The 14,905-nt window shown below is 41.7% G+C and overlaps 1 protein-coding gene across 9 annotated transcripts in view; it reads right to left on the reverse strand.

The window, feature by feature from the left end:
- Window positions 1–13,654, reverse strand: part of PABIR3 (PABIR family member 3) — a 51,313-nt gene extending 37,659 nt beyond the window's left edge. For 5 of the 9 annotated variants that reach the window (XM_064384318.1, XM_064384316.1, XM_064384311.1 and 2 more), the window contains exons 1-2: window positions 13,083–13,574; window positions 6,629–6,707 (exon numbers count right to left, since the gene is read on the reverse strand). In XM_064384318.1, coding sequence (XP_064240388.1) covers window positions 6,629–6,707; window positions 13,083–13,192 — 189 coding nt within the window. In that variant the 5' untranslated portion in view covers window positions 13,193–13,574. Of the gene's footprint in view, window positions 1–6,628; window positions 6,708–13,082 lie in introns of all 9 variants that reach the window. The other 4 variants (XM_064384298.1, XM_064384293.1, XM_064384332.1 and 1 more) reach the window with 4 other exon arrangements.
- Window positions 13,655–14,905: the final 1,251 nt, after the last annotated feature.

The following is a 14,905-nucleotide window of genomic DNA, read 5'->3' on the forward strand; positions in this document are numbered from 1 at the left end:
TCCTGAATGGTTTTGCCTAGATTTTCTTCTAGGGTTTTTATGGTGTTAGGTCTTATGTTTAAGTATTTAATCCATCTGGAGTTAATTTTAGTGTAAGGTGTCAGGAAGGGGTCCAGTTTCTGCTTTCTGCACATGGCTAGCCAGTTTTCCCAACACCATTTATTAAACAGGGAATCCTTTCCCCATTGCTTGTTTTTGTCAGGTTTGTCATAGATTGGATGGTTGTAGATATGTTGTGTTGCCTCCGAGGCCTCTGTTCTGTTTCATTGGTCTATATCTCTGTTTTGGTACCAGTACCATGCTGTTTTGATTACTGCAGCCTTGTAGTATAGTTTGAAGTCCGGTAGTGTGATGCCTCCCGCTTTGTTCTTTTTGCTTAGAATCAACTTGGCTATGTGGGCTCTCTTTTGGTTCCATATGAAGTTTAAGGTTGTTTTTTCAAGTTCTGTGAAGAAGGTCATTAGTAGCTTGATGGGGATAGCATTGAATCTGTAAATTACTTAGGGGAATATGGCCATTTTCACGATATTGATTCTTCCTAACCATGAACATGGAATGTTTCTCCATCTGTTTGTGTCCTCTCTTATTTCGTTGAGCAGTGGTTTGTAGTTCTCCTTGAAGAGGTCCTTTACATTCCTTGTTAGTTGTATTCCTAGGTATTTTATTCTCTTTGTAGCAACTGTGAATGGCAGTTCATTCTTGATTTGGTTCTCTTTAAGTCTGTTATTGGTGTATAGGAATGCTTGTGATTTTTGCACATTGATTTTGTATCCTGAGACTTTGCTGAAGTTGCTTATCAGTTTCAGGAGATTTTGGGCTGAGGTGATACAGTCTTCTAGATATACAATCATGTCGTCTGCAAATAGAGACAATTTGACTTCCTCCTTTCCTAATCGAATACCCTTTATTTCTTTTTCTTGCCTGATTGCTCTGGCTAGAACTTCCAGTACTATATTGAATAGGAGTGGTGAGAGAGGGCATCCTTGTCTAGTGCCAGATTTCAAAGGGAATGCTTCTAGTCCCTTTCCCCCGGATTTTCAAGGGCCAGCGAGAGCTCACCGGATGCCGCCAGAACCACGACACTTTCCAAGGCACGGGCCCCTCTCTCGGGGTGAACCCATTCCAGGGTGCCCTGCCCTTCACAAAGAAAAGAGAACTCTCCCCAGGGCTCCCGCCGGATTCTCTGGGATCAGTCGCGTTACCGCACAATTTTTTTTTTTTTTTTGTATTTTTAGTAGAGACAGGGTTTCACTGTGTTAGCCAGGCTGGTCTCGAACTCCTGACCTCATGATCAGCCCGCCTCAGCCTCCCAAAGTGCAGGGATTACAGGCATGAGCCACCGCGCCCAGCTAATAGTTATCTTTTCTGCTTTCTTCCTCACACCCTCCCCTCTCAAGTAGACCTCGGTGTCTGTTGTTTCCTTGCGTTCATAAGCTCTTATCATTTAGCTCCCACTTATAAGTGAGAACAACATGGTATGGCAAATTTGCTTCATAAAATAATGAAAGATTTCCTAGAAGAGATTATTCTTAATGGCTACCTAAGGGATGGGAAGGAACCAGTTTAGGTTCAGACAAAGGCTTAGGATTTCCAACTGAAAAACTTTATCCAGGAAATCGTGAGAAGATTGACTGAAATTGATGATACCAGCAGGGAGACAGTGTGAAATGTCTGAGGTAGGTAGGATTTGAACTTGAGCTACAGAATCATAAGCCACAAGAAGGCCTTTTAATTGGACAAAATGTGGATCAAACATTGTATTGGCCGATTCTTTTAGTAATAATGTGAGAAATTAATTGTAGAAAACAAGACTTCTGGAAGAGAATTGTCCCCAAATTAAGTATTACGAGTGGCGTTTACAAAGGAATTACCTTAGATAATTTTTCCGCATGAAACAAAGTATTAAAATAGAAATAATGAGTTTCCTCAGGTGTAATAAACCTCACTGGTATCTTTTGTGTAAATTTTCCACTGTGCCTTTCTCTCACACTCCAGGAGAGTAAAAAGCCCTTGGAAGGAACTAAGAGTATCAGCACCAAGGAACAATGTCATGGTGTGAAGCAGGCTGGGAGTGGAAGTAGGGGGAGGTTAGGGAGGGTTCTGGGTGAAGCTAATTCCCAACAATTATCTCCAGTGAAGGAATTAAGATAGGAGGAAAAACCAAACTTAGTTCCATTTAAGAGAGATCACCATAAACTAATATTGTAAAGACATTAAGGTTTTTAAAAATTATTTTTCATTTTCCTAGGTTTGCTGTTTTTAAGCCATCTCGAACTACAGTAACTAGAGATAAAATGCTCAGAAAATCCTAAACAAAGGGTTGTACACTATGTTCATAAACATCTCTGCCTAGTTTCAGAAATGATTTAAGGTGGCCTATAATGCTACTTAACACCAACTGAACATGGGCTGGATGCACAGGGCACAAAGCAGGGCAGGAATGTACTACATGCTTGTGACTTTGTGGGCCATATAGTAGATATGGGGTTTGTGATTGCCAATGTGAAAAGGAAAATCTAATGAGACAGATGTCAGTAGGCATAAAATTAGAACAGATGAATTGCTCAAGAAAAGCACAACCTTTTTTCTTAGGAAGATGAGACATTCCCCCTGCTTCCTTTGGAAGAGGAGGGGGTGGGGATGGAGAAGTGAGGCAGTGACACGCAGATTGAGCAAAAGTGCCAGAATCCCTGGTGGGAGAGAAAGACGCAGGCATGCCAACTTCAGAGTTGTTAGGAGATAAAGCAAAAGGGTGATTTGAGAGAAGGCAGTCTCAATGTCAGAAGAGGTCTTCGGGCTTCTGTTCAACAGAAGTGGGTGGAGTGATTTCCTGAGAGAAGTGAAGAAAATATTTGCACTTAATTAAACAAAATAATTGTGAGAGAACAGTTTTTTTTAAACAATGCTTAGAAAATATGCATCTTTATTTATTTTTGTGTTGAATGAAACCTATGATTCTTCAATGCCTTCTGTCACAGTGATTTGTTTCTAAAACATTGCTTTACCTACATATGTAGAGACGCGCGCGCGCGCGCGCACACACACACAAACACACACATTTTTTTCTCATATGGAGTCTCTCTCTGTTGCACAGGCTAGAGTGCTGTGGCACGACTACAACCTCCACCTACCAGGTTCAAGCGATTCTCCTGCCTCAGCCTCCCGAGTAGCTGGGATTACAGGCGTTTGCCACCACACCCGGCTAATTTTTGTATCTTTAGGAGAGATGGGGTTTCACCATATTGGCCAGGCTGGTCTCGAACTCCCGACCTCAGGTGATCCACCCACTCTGCCGCCTCCCAAAGTGCTGGGATTACAGGCATGAGCCACCGCGCCCAGCCTGTTTAAGTCTCTTCTAATTGGATTTGATTGCTTTTGCCAAAAGCATTCTAACTCATCATGTCATTTTCCTAGATAATTCAGCAGTTCTATACTACAGGTAAGTACATACTTACAAATGTATTATAATAATAATGAAGTGATACTTTGACACAATAAAGGCATGTGCATAGTATTGTTATAGCAAGCTAAACCAACAAGCTTTGAAATCCCCATCATCCAATAAGTTAAAATGACTTCCATTCTGCCAAACACAATGTTATATAAGATGGTTTATTTTAAATATACATTATATTAAACGGAATGTTATGCAAATTAAGAGCCTAGAATTCCTAAGGAATGTTATGCATTTTTAAAATGCCTAGTATCCTTTTAAGTGTTTGGTACTAGAAAAACAGATTTAAAAATAATAATTTTTAAAAAGCCAAGTATACTGGTTGCTAACTATATGTAGTATCACTGATAAAAACACGTAATATTTATTGAGCATTTAGTATGTGCCAGTGCTGTGCTGAGTGCTTTATATTGATCAAGGTAATCCACAACAAACCTATAAAGCAGTTACTTTTACATTCCCATTTTACAGATGAGGAATTTCCCCCCAAATAACTGAGCTTGGATGTACAGTGCCATTTTTTCTTTTGAGACTGAGTCTTGCTCTGTCGCCCAGGCTGGAGTGCAGTGGTGCAATCTTGGCTCACTGCAACCTCTGCCTCCCGGGTTCAAGCGATCCTCCTGCCTCACCCTCCTGAGTAGCTGGGATTACAGGTGCCCACCACCACGTCTGGTTAATTCTTGTATTTTTAGACATGGGGTTTTGCCATGTTGGGCAGGCTGGTCTCAAACTCCTGACCTCAGGTAATCTGCCCACCTCAGCCTCCAAAAGTGCTGGGATTACAGGTGCAAGCTACTGCACCCGGCCGTACAGTGCCATTTATAGGTCCTCGCCTCTCTGTCATTCTTCAACCCAATCAAATCTGGCTTCATCTCACCCCACTCCTCCTTCAACTGAAAGTGTTTTCAAATATAAAAATTTGGCCAGGCTTGGTGGCTCACGCGTGTAGTCCCAGCACTTTGGGAGGCCGAGGTGGGTGGATCACGAGGTCAGGAGTTTGAGACCAGCCTGGCCAACATGGTGAAACCCCATCTCTACTAAAAATATAAAAATTAGCCGGGCGTGGTGGTGGGCACCTGTAGTCCCAGCTGCTCGGGAGGCTGAGACAGGGGGAGAATTGCTTGAGCCCGGGAGGTGGAGGTTGCAATAAGCCGAGATGGTGACACTGCACTCCAGTCTGGCAACAAAGCCAGACTCCATCTCAAAAAAAAAAAAAAAAAAGACTGGATAGGTATGGAAGGCTTTGAGAGGTAAGCAGGTGATCAACAAATATTTTTGAATGAATGAGTAAATGACTAAGTGGAAAGAAGAAAGATTCACTTAATGAACAGTTCTAATTTCTCCCACTATAACATTAACGCATTTATGGGAATAATATTGAGTATCAAAATCTATGAAGAGGAAAATGTTTAGTTTATGATTAGTGAGCAATATTTTTAAATTGGTATCAAGCTATAATATTTCACTAAAATTTATTCGATAGATTTTATCACACTAAAAAATCGTATTATAAGAGAAATCTATAATATATAACACATAACATATAAATTACCAAACTGATTCAAGAAAAAATAGAAAATCAAGAAGAAATAGAAAATCTCAACAGACCTATAACAAGAGATAGAATTGGTAATTAAAAACCTCCCAACAAAGAAATGTCAGATGGTTTCAATGCTGAACTCCACCAAATATTTAAAGAATCAACACTAGGCCGTGTGCGGTGGCTCATGCCTGTAATTCCTGCACTGTGAAGGCCGAGGCGGGCGGATTACCTAAGTTCAAGAGTTTGAGACCAACCTGGCCAACGTGATGAAATCCCGTCTCTACTAAAAAACACACAAACAAAAAACAAACAAACAAAACTAGCTGGGCAGGGTGGTGGATGCTTGTAATCGCAGCTACTTGGGAGGCTGAGGTGACAGAATCGCTTGAACTTGGGAGGCAGAGGTTGCAGTGAGCCAAGATTGTGCCATTGCACTCTAGCCTGGGCAACAGAGTGAAACTGTCTCAAAAAAAAAAAGGAAGGAAAGGAAAAGTAAAAATACTCAGCAAGTAAAAGGAAACTTCCTTAACATGATAAAGGGCAGTTACTAAAAACTCATAGCTAATATCACATTCAATGGTGAAGGACTGAAAGCTTCCCCCCTTGGATGAGGAACAAGACAAGGATATGCGCTTTAGAAACCAGAGAGAGGTGGTAGGTGAACAACATTGTGAATGCACCAAATGCCATTGAATTGTATACTTTAAAATAGTTAATTGAATGTTATGTGGATTTCATCTCAATAAAAAAAATCAGCCAGGTGCAGTGGCTCACACCTGTAATCCCAGCACTTTGGGAGGCTGAGGTGGGTGGATCACCTGAGGTCAGGAGTTCAAGACCAGCTGGGCCAAGATGGTGAAACCTCGTGTCTACTAAAAAAATACAAAAAATTAGCCAGGTGTGGTGGTGGGCACCTGTAATTCCAGCAACTCAGAAGGCTGAGGCAGGAGAATTGCTTGAACCTGGGAGGCAGAGGTTGCAGCAAGCCAAGATCTAGCCACTGCACTCCAGCCTGGGCAACAGAGAGAGACTCCATCTCAAAAAAAAAAATCATATAATGAATCATGTATTCACTTTGGCTTACTGATCTACAAGTATATTCCCTATGTTTACAGGATAATTAGTAGAAAAGAGTTATAATTTAGAGATTACATTATAACACCATGAAAAGCAAATTTTATTTACAATTCAAGATAAATGTGAGATAAAAGTCTAACTAAAAGCCTGAAAACTACTTTTAGGAGAGTCTGCAAATTTTCCTCTCAAAGTTAGAATTTTCTTTAAAAAAATTGGAAACCAGATGGTCTTATACATAAAATCTCAATGTTAAATCCATATGGGATTTAAAAATTAATTCTGTTGCAGCTGCAGCAATCATAACTGTAGTCAGTGTGTTTACTTTTCCTTCAGTAATGTTTAGAGCAGTGTTTCTCAAAGTGGGAACTCGTTAGAAACGCAGATTCTCAAGCTCCACCCCTGATCTACTTAATCAGAAACCCTGGGGGTGAGACTCCCGCTGGCCATCTGTGTTTTAGTAAGCCCTCCCTGTGAATGCTAATGTTTGAAGACCATTAGTTAAGACCAATAAGCACCAGTCTTGGACAGGGAGGCCACTATAAGCATTTTCTTACCAGATAATGTTGATTCCCAAACGTTTTTCTGTTTCTCCTAACTCTTAATGTGTCAGCTTGCAACACCTGTGAATTAAAACTAAAAAGAAAAACATTTGTTATATAAAATCCATTACAAAATTCTTTTAAAGCAGATTTCAAATACTTAAACAGCAAGGGTAAAGGCAAGCTGTGCAAAGGTAGAAATTCACACACACACACACACACACACACACACACACACGGCCTTAGTTGGCTGAGCCTAAACAAGTCTCCATATAAGGTAAGGAATTCTCTAGCACACTACTTTACTTCTAATCATGCTACAGAGAATAAGTATAATTTATTGTGACCTTGGAAATACATCATTTTCAGTGTAAACCTGTAAATGATTTAAATTTATGGTCAGAGCAACAATGTGCAAATACCAATTCCCTCAACTCCCAAAGCGTCACATGAAAAAGAGGAATAACCAATAGCAGGGGTTGATGGAACTGAGATTTTTCACAGATGTGTTTTGTTTGGCCTACACAGTGTTAAAAATGTTTTTGAATTTGTTTTGTACACTGTGAGATTTCACATTAAGAAAAAACCCAGATTCCAACTTTCTGGCTTCCATTGAAAAGTTGCAAGATTTTGCAACACTGGGCCGCATTCCCATGATAACAATGGACTGAAGTTGTGCAGCTGCAGCCCACTGCAGATGGATCTGTGTCCTCAGATTTGATGGTTGCCCACCCAAGTGAATCCTATTTGACCTTGTAATCCTGAGGAAATCATCATGTCATTTTTTTTTTTTTCAGAGACGTGGTCCTGCTATATATTCCCCAGGCTGCCCTCAAACTCCTAGGCTCAACAATGCTCCTGCCTCAGCCTCTCAAGTAGCCAGGACCACAGATCCCAGCTGTGCCTGGCATCTTTTCCTTTTTATTATAACTTTTTATTTTGAAATGATTTGAGACTCACAAGAAGTTGTAAAAAGAATACAGATGGTTCGCATGCACCCTGCATCCAGGTTCCTCCTATATGAGAAATCATCTGTAACCCTTTTTTGTTTTAGCTGCCTATAGCCAATCAACTGCCAGTATTTTAGATCTTACCTCTATACTCGCTCTCTCTGATATCCACCTGATTCTTTTCAGGCTCCTTGCCAAAAACCAATTCAAGGCCTTTTTCCTTTTCTGCAGACTGCCACAGTCTAATTGGGCTCCTTGCCTCTCTTCTTTCCCTTCTCCAGGCTATCTAACAGACTACCGGGGGCACCTTCTTAAAGAACAGTTTGCTCACAACTTTCAGTGACTCTCTTCAGTGCCTGTCAAATTCAGTCATGTTCTTTACTATGACATCCAAAGCCCTACACAGTTTGGCTCCAGACTCTTCAATTTCATGGACAAGTACAATTTCAAAACAAAATGTAGGCAGAAACATACAGCTGCCACCTTTTTCTTTTGCCACGTCATTTAAAAAAAAAAAATTCCACCATTGGCCGGGCGCAGTGGCTCACAGCTGTAATCTCAACACTTTGGGAAGCTGAGGCAGGTGGATCACGAGGTCAAGAGATTGAGACCATCCTGGCCAACATGGTGAAACCCCATCTCTACTAAAAATACAAAAATTAGCTGGGCGTGGTGGCACGCGCCTGTAATCCCAGCAACTCAGGAGGCTGAGGCGGGAGAATCGCTTGAACCTGGGAGGCGGAGGTTGCAGTGAGCAAAGATGGTGCCACTGGACTCCAGCTGGGTGACAGAGTGAGACTGTCTTAAAAAAAAAAGAAAAAAGAAAAAAAATCCCACCACGACCAACAGCATCATTTCATTCATAAAAGGACATTTTGGTATTTAAAAAATAAGAGAATAACAGTCTCAGAGTACAGTACAGCCCTGCCCAGGAAGGACAATTAACAACTACCTAATGACATCTTTAATTATGCCGTACTTAACTTCTCTAAAAGCATGGATTGGTAAAAACTTCATCTGAGATCAGCACTGATCAGCACATGAACATTTGGGAGTCAGGGGTTCAGGCAAAGTAGACCATTCAGTTCTCTGGAATACATCTATGCTTTTCTGCCTTCAAGTCTGTTGTATATGTAACACTTAAAATGCTATCCCAACCATTGGCCCCCTCTCTTCCAGGGTGTATCCTATCAATCCATGAAGGCCCATCTCAAATGCCACCTTCTCCTTCTCCCTCCCTTCTTTGAATTCCCCTAGCACTTTCTTTAGCTCCCTAAGCACTTGTCTGACTCTACCATACATTTAAGTCCTTTGAGTATTTATATTCCCTATTAAAGCTTATTGAGCCCTGAGATACATCTTTGCAACATGATAATTTGCATACAATAGATCATAATTCAATATTTTGTGAATGAGAAGGTATATGGATGTTTCTAATTTTACTTCTTTCCCAGTCATTTTCTTTGTGAGAATAGGAATATGTTCTAGCAGTCACTTATAAGAAAACTGGAGGGACAGTAATGGGCTATTTCTTTCCACTCTCTTTTGTGTATGTGTGTAGGGGGCCTAATTCTTAGGGCTGGCAATGATATATTCTCCCCTAAATTTGTTTGCCAATTTTAGTAAGACTATAACTGAAAGAAAGAATTCAGGCAGCATATACTTCAACTGGTATGCATCATTCAACATGAATTTATAGGTGACATCTGAACTGAGCTAAGTGCTACTTCTAACTTGGAAAAAGCAGAGGTAGTATATAACTGGATGGATGTTCAACATTCCACAGCAAACAATCAATAAACATCTCTGTCTAAACTATAATAGATTTATGTCATAATATTCGCAAAGCAATAATTTTTCATGGCTGCTATTCTTCCACGTTCCTAGGAGTTCAATAAACCAGAGGATGGGCAAACTTTTTCTGCAAAGGGCCAGAGAGTAAACATTTTAGGCTTTGCGGGCCATATAGTATCTGTTGCAACTCCTCAGTTCTGCCACTGCAATGGGAAAGTAGCCATAGATAATAAGTAAATAAATGGGCATGGTTCCATTCTAATAAAATTTTATTTGCAAAGTCAGGTGATGGGCTGGATTTGGCTTTGGGGCAGTAATTTGCCTTTCAAATAGAATTGAGGGCCAGGTGCGGTGGCTCATGCCTACACTCCCAGCACTTTGGGAGGCCAAGGCAGGCAGATCACCAGGTCAGGAGTTCGAGACCAGCCTGGCCAACATGGTGAAAACCTGTCTCTAATAAAAATATAAAAATTAGCTGGGCATGGTGGTGCACACCTGTAGTTCCAGCTACTCGGGAGGCTCAGGCAGAACTGCTTGAACCCGGGAGGCACAGGTTGCAGTGAGCCGAGATTGCGCCACTGCACTCCTGCCTGGGCAACAGAACAAGACTCCATCTCAGAAAAAAAAAAAAAAGAATTGAGGAAGTAACAGTTTAAATGCAGGGTCAAGGTAGAGGTTTTTAAGGTAGGGAGACACTGGCAGGAATACAAGAACCTGATCTCTGAGTCTTTGAATAATGGTCAGAGAAAGAGAAGTAAAAAAAAACTCCTAGCTTTAAATATAGTTACACACCAGTAATAAAGTCAGTCACCTACAGAGATAAAGAGTATAAAGAACCAAGAGGTTCAAAACTTTTGACATTGGAATTATTAGTACAAGATATACACAAAACAGTGCAGAAACTTCTTCGAAACAGTAATACTGTACTGAAAAGAGTTGACGTGAAAGAAACAAATTAAGGAATTTAATTCTGCAAACACTGGTGCAAGAGGGTCCTTATATAGAAGAAACATCAAGCAAAGTTCAAAAACTACTTGAAAGAGGTGCAATAATGTTTAGCAAGCTAAACTTTTCTACAACAGCACAAAACGTGCCCTCAGATTATTTGGGTAAGTTCGGTGACCTCAGGCATGCCACATCATTCCTGTTACTTCTTTCTGATGGACTAGAGTCCCTGGACTCCATCCACTTTGCGGTTTCTATATCTTTAACTCCTACTAAAGAAATATGCTAGTGACTCTCACGTTTCTGAAAATAATGCTTTACTACCAGGTATAGATTAGAAAGAGGGAGTACACAAGTATTAGAGGGCCAAGGAAGGAAAAAAAAAGAGAAAAGTGAGCAGTATACATACGCAAATGAGAACTGAGGTAAAAATGAATTCAACTAAGGCTCAGTGTAATCCTAAATTTTTCTTGCTTCAGAATAACTTCTCTGACCACACCCTACTATTTTCTACAACAGCACAAAAAATGCCCTTAGATCACTTGGGCAAGTTCCCTGACCTCAGGCACGTCACACATCATTCCTATGTTACTTCTTTCTGATGGACTAGAGTCCCTGGACTCTGTGCACTTTGTGGCTTCTATATCTTTAAACTCCTAGTAAAGAAATATGCTAGTGACCCTCATCATTCTGTACAAATTTTACTTCACACATTAGGATCTTAAGCTATGGAATCCAACATTGTAGCTATGCTCTAATATGATAAAAGAAAAAAAAAAAACCAAACACAAAAAACAAATCTCTTGCAGAACAAAACAAGGTATGAAGGGATAACTGAGATCTGTTTCCAGGACTTTGAGGATTAGGGAAGGGGCCCAGCCCACGCCTCCTCTGGCGTATTTAATACATTAAATAGGATCTAAAGGTTCTTTCAAGTCAACATCCTCCATCATCTATTTGCAACCTATTTCTTCTTTTTACATTGTCTTCAATAAAGCCAGCATTCTCCCTACTGCTCTCTTCTCCTAGTAGAATGGGTCCCTTAATTCCTTTATTGCCACAACAGGATTACAGCAAAATCCTGAGTGTATAAAATGTTCTTGTTCTCAGCACAACATGCAGAGTCCCCGTTCTATGTTTTTCTGCCAGCCTATTTTAAAAAGGTAATGTATTTTCCTTCGGTCAATCTTCGTTTGCTTTTCACTTTGTAAACAATATATTTTCTCCTACTTCAAATGACCCAAAAGCAGCATTTATTTAGAGTTAATCAGCTTAGATATTGGTTAGCAGTGGACAGAACAGTCGTTTAGGACTAAGGAAACAGAGGTTCCTAATACTGGCTCTGCCGCTAAACATGTCATTTTGGAGCTTTATGGGCCTCAGTTTGCTCATACGTTAAACGAGGAGGGTAAAGCTGGTCTCTGACTCCCTTCCTGATAGTCTATGGTATTGTGAATTACAACTATCAATTAGTATGATGCCACAAAAGGTGAGGAGCAAAGTTAGTAACGTATGTAATGAATGCATTTTTTCAGATATTTTTACAATATCTAGAAAATCTTATATACTGAAATGTGAGATCCAAAATCCCATTTTAAAACTCTAGTTTAAGAAATAAGATTTAGTAATGCTAGACCTTCAGAAATACAGTTAACCATCACTTAGTGCAGTGTTTTAAAATCCTTTTTCCATTATTGACCCTCTAAAAAGTCTCTTTAGACATTTTCCCCAATTGCTCCCCCATCAAATTTTAATAACGCATATGTACTATATATGTGTATGCACTGTATGTATATCTGTATACATAAAAAGAGCAAAAATTTTTCACACTCCCCCAATAACTATTTTCTCCCCCCTTGGGGAGTTACCACCCAGCATGAATGTGTAATTTAGGAGATCAAGCTTCTGTGTTATCAAAACTTTTTGCTCCAATAAAAAATAGCTGTAGGCAGGGCCCGGTGGTTCACATCTGTAATCCCAGCATTTTGGGAGGCCGAGGCAGGCAGATCACCTGAGGCCAGGAGTTCCAGACCAGCCCGGCCAACATGACAAAACCCCGTCTCTACTAAAAATACAAAAAATTAGCCAGGTGTGGTGGTGGGCTCCTGTAATTCCAGCTACTAGGGAGGCTGAGGCACGAGAATTGCTTGAACCTGGGAGGTGGCGATTACAGTAAGCTGAGATCGTGCCACTGCACTCCAGACTAGGTGACAGAGCAAGACTCTGTCTCAAAATACATATAAATATATATATATATACATATATATATGTGTGTGTGTGTGTGTGTGTGTGTGTGTGTGTGTGTGTGTAAAAAAGTCCAAAGCTTATTTGCTTGACAACCATTTTCATTCGAGAGGCTGGAGGTGAAGGTCAGAGGTGACAAAGCAGCTGAAATGACAAATTAGAGTCGTGGCAGATCTGGAGGTGAATGGGGGAGGATGCTAAATTTCTTCAAAGAAGTGGGTAAGAAATGGGGTGAAGTTAGAAAAAAGTCCTGCTCCACACCAATTGGCTGCTGCTTTTGGGTCCGGGTGGACTGCCAGGAGAGGGCATTCAGGTTTAGATGTTTGTCAACCTCAGGGTGGGTGCGAACTCTCCCTCAGGTCAGCCCATCCCACTATCCCCACCCAAGGTTGAGGGTGGGATTTCTGGACACCAGGAACAAGGGAGATACCTGCAGAACCTCAACAAATAAAGGGATGGGAATTCTATAGGAAATCACTTTCCCGAGCACCTCCTCCCCACCCGCTTGCCTCCTCCAGTATCCCAACCCGGCTCACCCAAGTCCATTGATCAAAGGGACACTGCTGACTCTTCTCAAAATGTTGCTGTCTGAGGTGGTGGAAGTCGGCGGCGGCTCGAAATCTAGTTCCACTTTGTCCTGCGCCATGTCTGGGTAGAAGAATAAGTTCTCAAGGTTTTCCGGCTCCAGTTCACACAAGGAAAGCCGACTTAGTGGCAGATAATGTAAGAAGAGAGGCAAAGGCGAAAAAGAGAAGAGGAGAGAAAGCTCTTAGATGAGTAGGGGTGCCCACCTTTGCAGCTCTAGCATGCCTAATATCAGTGAACACAAAGTTAGGCAGGACTGGCTCCGAACCGCCTATCTCCCATGATCCGGGTCTCTAACAATGAGAAGGCCCCCCACCTCCAACTCTATAATGTAATTGGGGAATTTAACCTGTCACCGCCGGAAATCCTCCTCAACTCTCTCAGCCCTGGCAATTCATGGTAAGCCTTTCGGGACAAAACAAATACTACAACCTGCCGCCTTTGACAATCAGCTGGGTCCCGCCCCTGGGAGCCGGCGCCACTCTTCCAGCGAGACCACAAGGGTTGTGACGCACAATGACGTCACTTTACGCGCCTTTGCCGGCTTTCCCAGTGGCGCACGCGCAAAGAAGTCGCTTTCTTCCCCATGTCCCGCCCTCTTTCCTCTTTCCCCAAAGCCCACCCGCCGTGGTTGTGCCTCTTTTCTTTTGCTAACCCTTGCATGGTTTCCCTAAGCATTATTTAGAAATGAAAGCGTTGGGAGGAGTGAGTTCCTTTTTGCTCTATGCCTGGGACTCAGTTTTCTCATCATCCCTTTATGAGGGAGGCCAACAAGCTTCTAACCTCCTATGATGCATTTTTCCATCCTGTAACAGCAGACACACTACACCTTTGTAATTTTACAAAAGCAAAAGTCTGAAAAGGAAAAGAAAAGATACTACTACCTAGGTGCTTAGAGGCCACTTGGTCCCAAAGAGGTGAGGTGCTAACCTAATTGAGCTCATTTGGCAAACTAATTACTGTTTTCAGTGTGGTTTCTTTCTTTTTTTTAACCATAATTGTACAGTGTGGGTTTTTTTGTTTGTTTTTGGGGGGCTGTTTTTTGAGACGGAGTTTCGCTCTTGTTGCTCAGGCTGGAGTGCAGTGGCCGTGGTCTTGGCTCACGTGATTCTCTTGCCTCAGCCTCCCGAGTAGCTGGGATCACAGGCACCCACCACCACATCCAGCTAATTTTTGTATTTTTATTAGAGACAGGGTTTCACCATGTTGGCCAGGCTGGTCTCAAACTCCTGACCTCAGGTGATCCGCCCACCTCCGCCTCCCAAAGTGCTGGGATTACAGGCGTGAGCCACCGTGACCAGCCACCGTGTGTATTTTTACATTATATATAATCTGGCTCCTCACATCTATTCATATAAAAAACAAAGACCTCAGCTAATTTACAAGATTTGAGTTAAAGCAGTAAGACTTTTCTTAAAACAAATATTGGCCAGACACGGTGGCTCAAGCCTGTAATCCCAGCACTTTGAGAGGCCGAGGCGGGAGGATCACGAGGTCAGGAGATCCAGACCATCCTAACCATAGTGAAACCTCGCCTCTACTAAAATACAAAAATTAGCCGGGCCTGGTGGCACGGGCCTGGTGGTGCGTGCCTGTGGTCCCAGCACTCAGGAGGCTAAGGCAGGGGAATGCTTGAACTCAGTAGGTGGAGGCTGCAGTGAGCCGAGATCGCGCCACTGCACTCCAGCCTGGGGACAGAGCAAGCAAGACTCCGTCTCAAAAAAAAAAAAAAACTCAGAATTTAGTATCTATGTAAATCAGCGTTTCCATTTCA

The sequence above is a fragment of the Aotus nancymaae genome, unplaced genomic scaffold (assembly GCF_030222135.1).
Source record: "Aotus nancymaae isolate 86718 unplaced genomic scaffold, 86718_ANA_hifiasm-v0.15.2.pri h1tg000004l, whole genome shotgun sequence".
Taxonomy (NCBI): Eukaryota; Metazoa; Chordata; class Mammalia; order Primates; family Aotidae; genus Aotus; species Aotus nancymaae.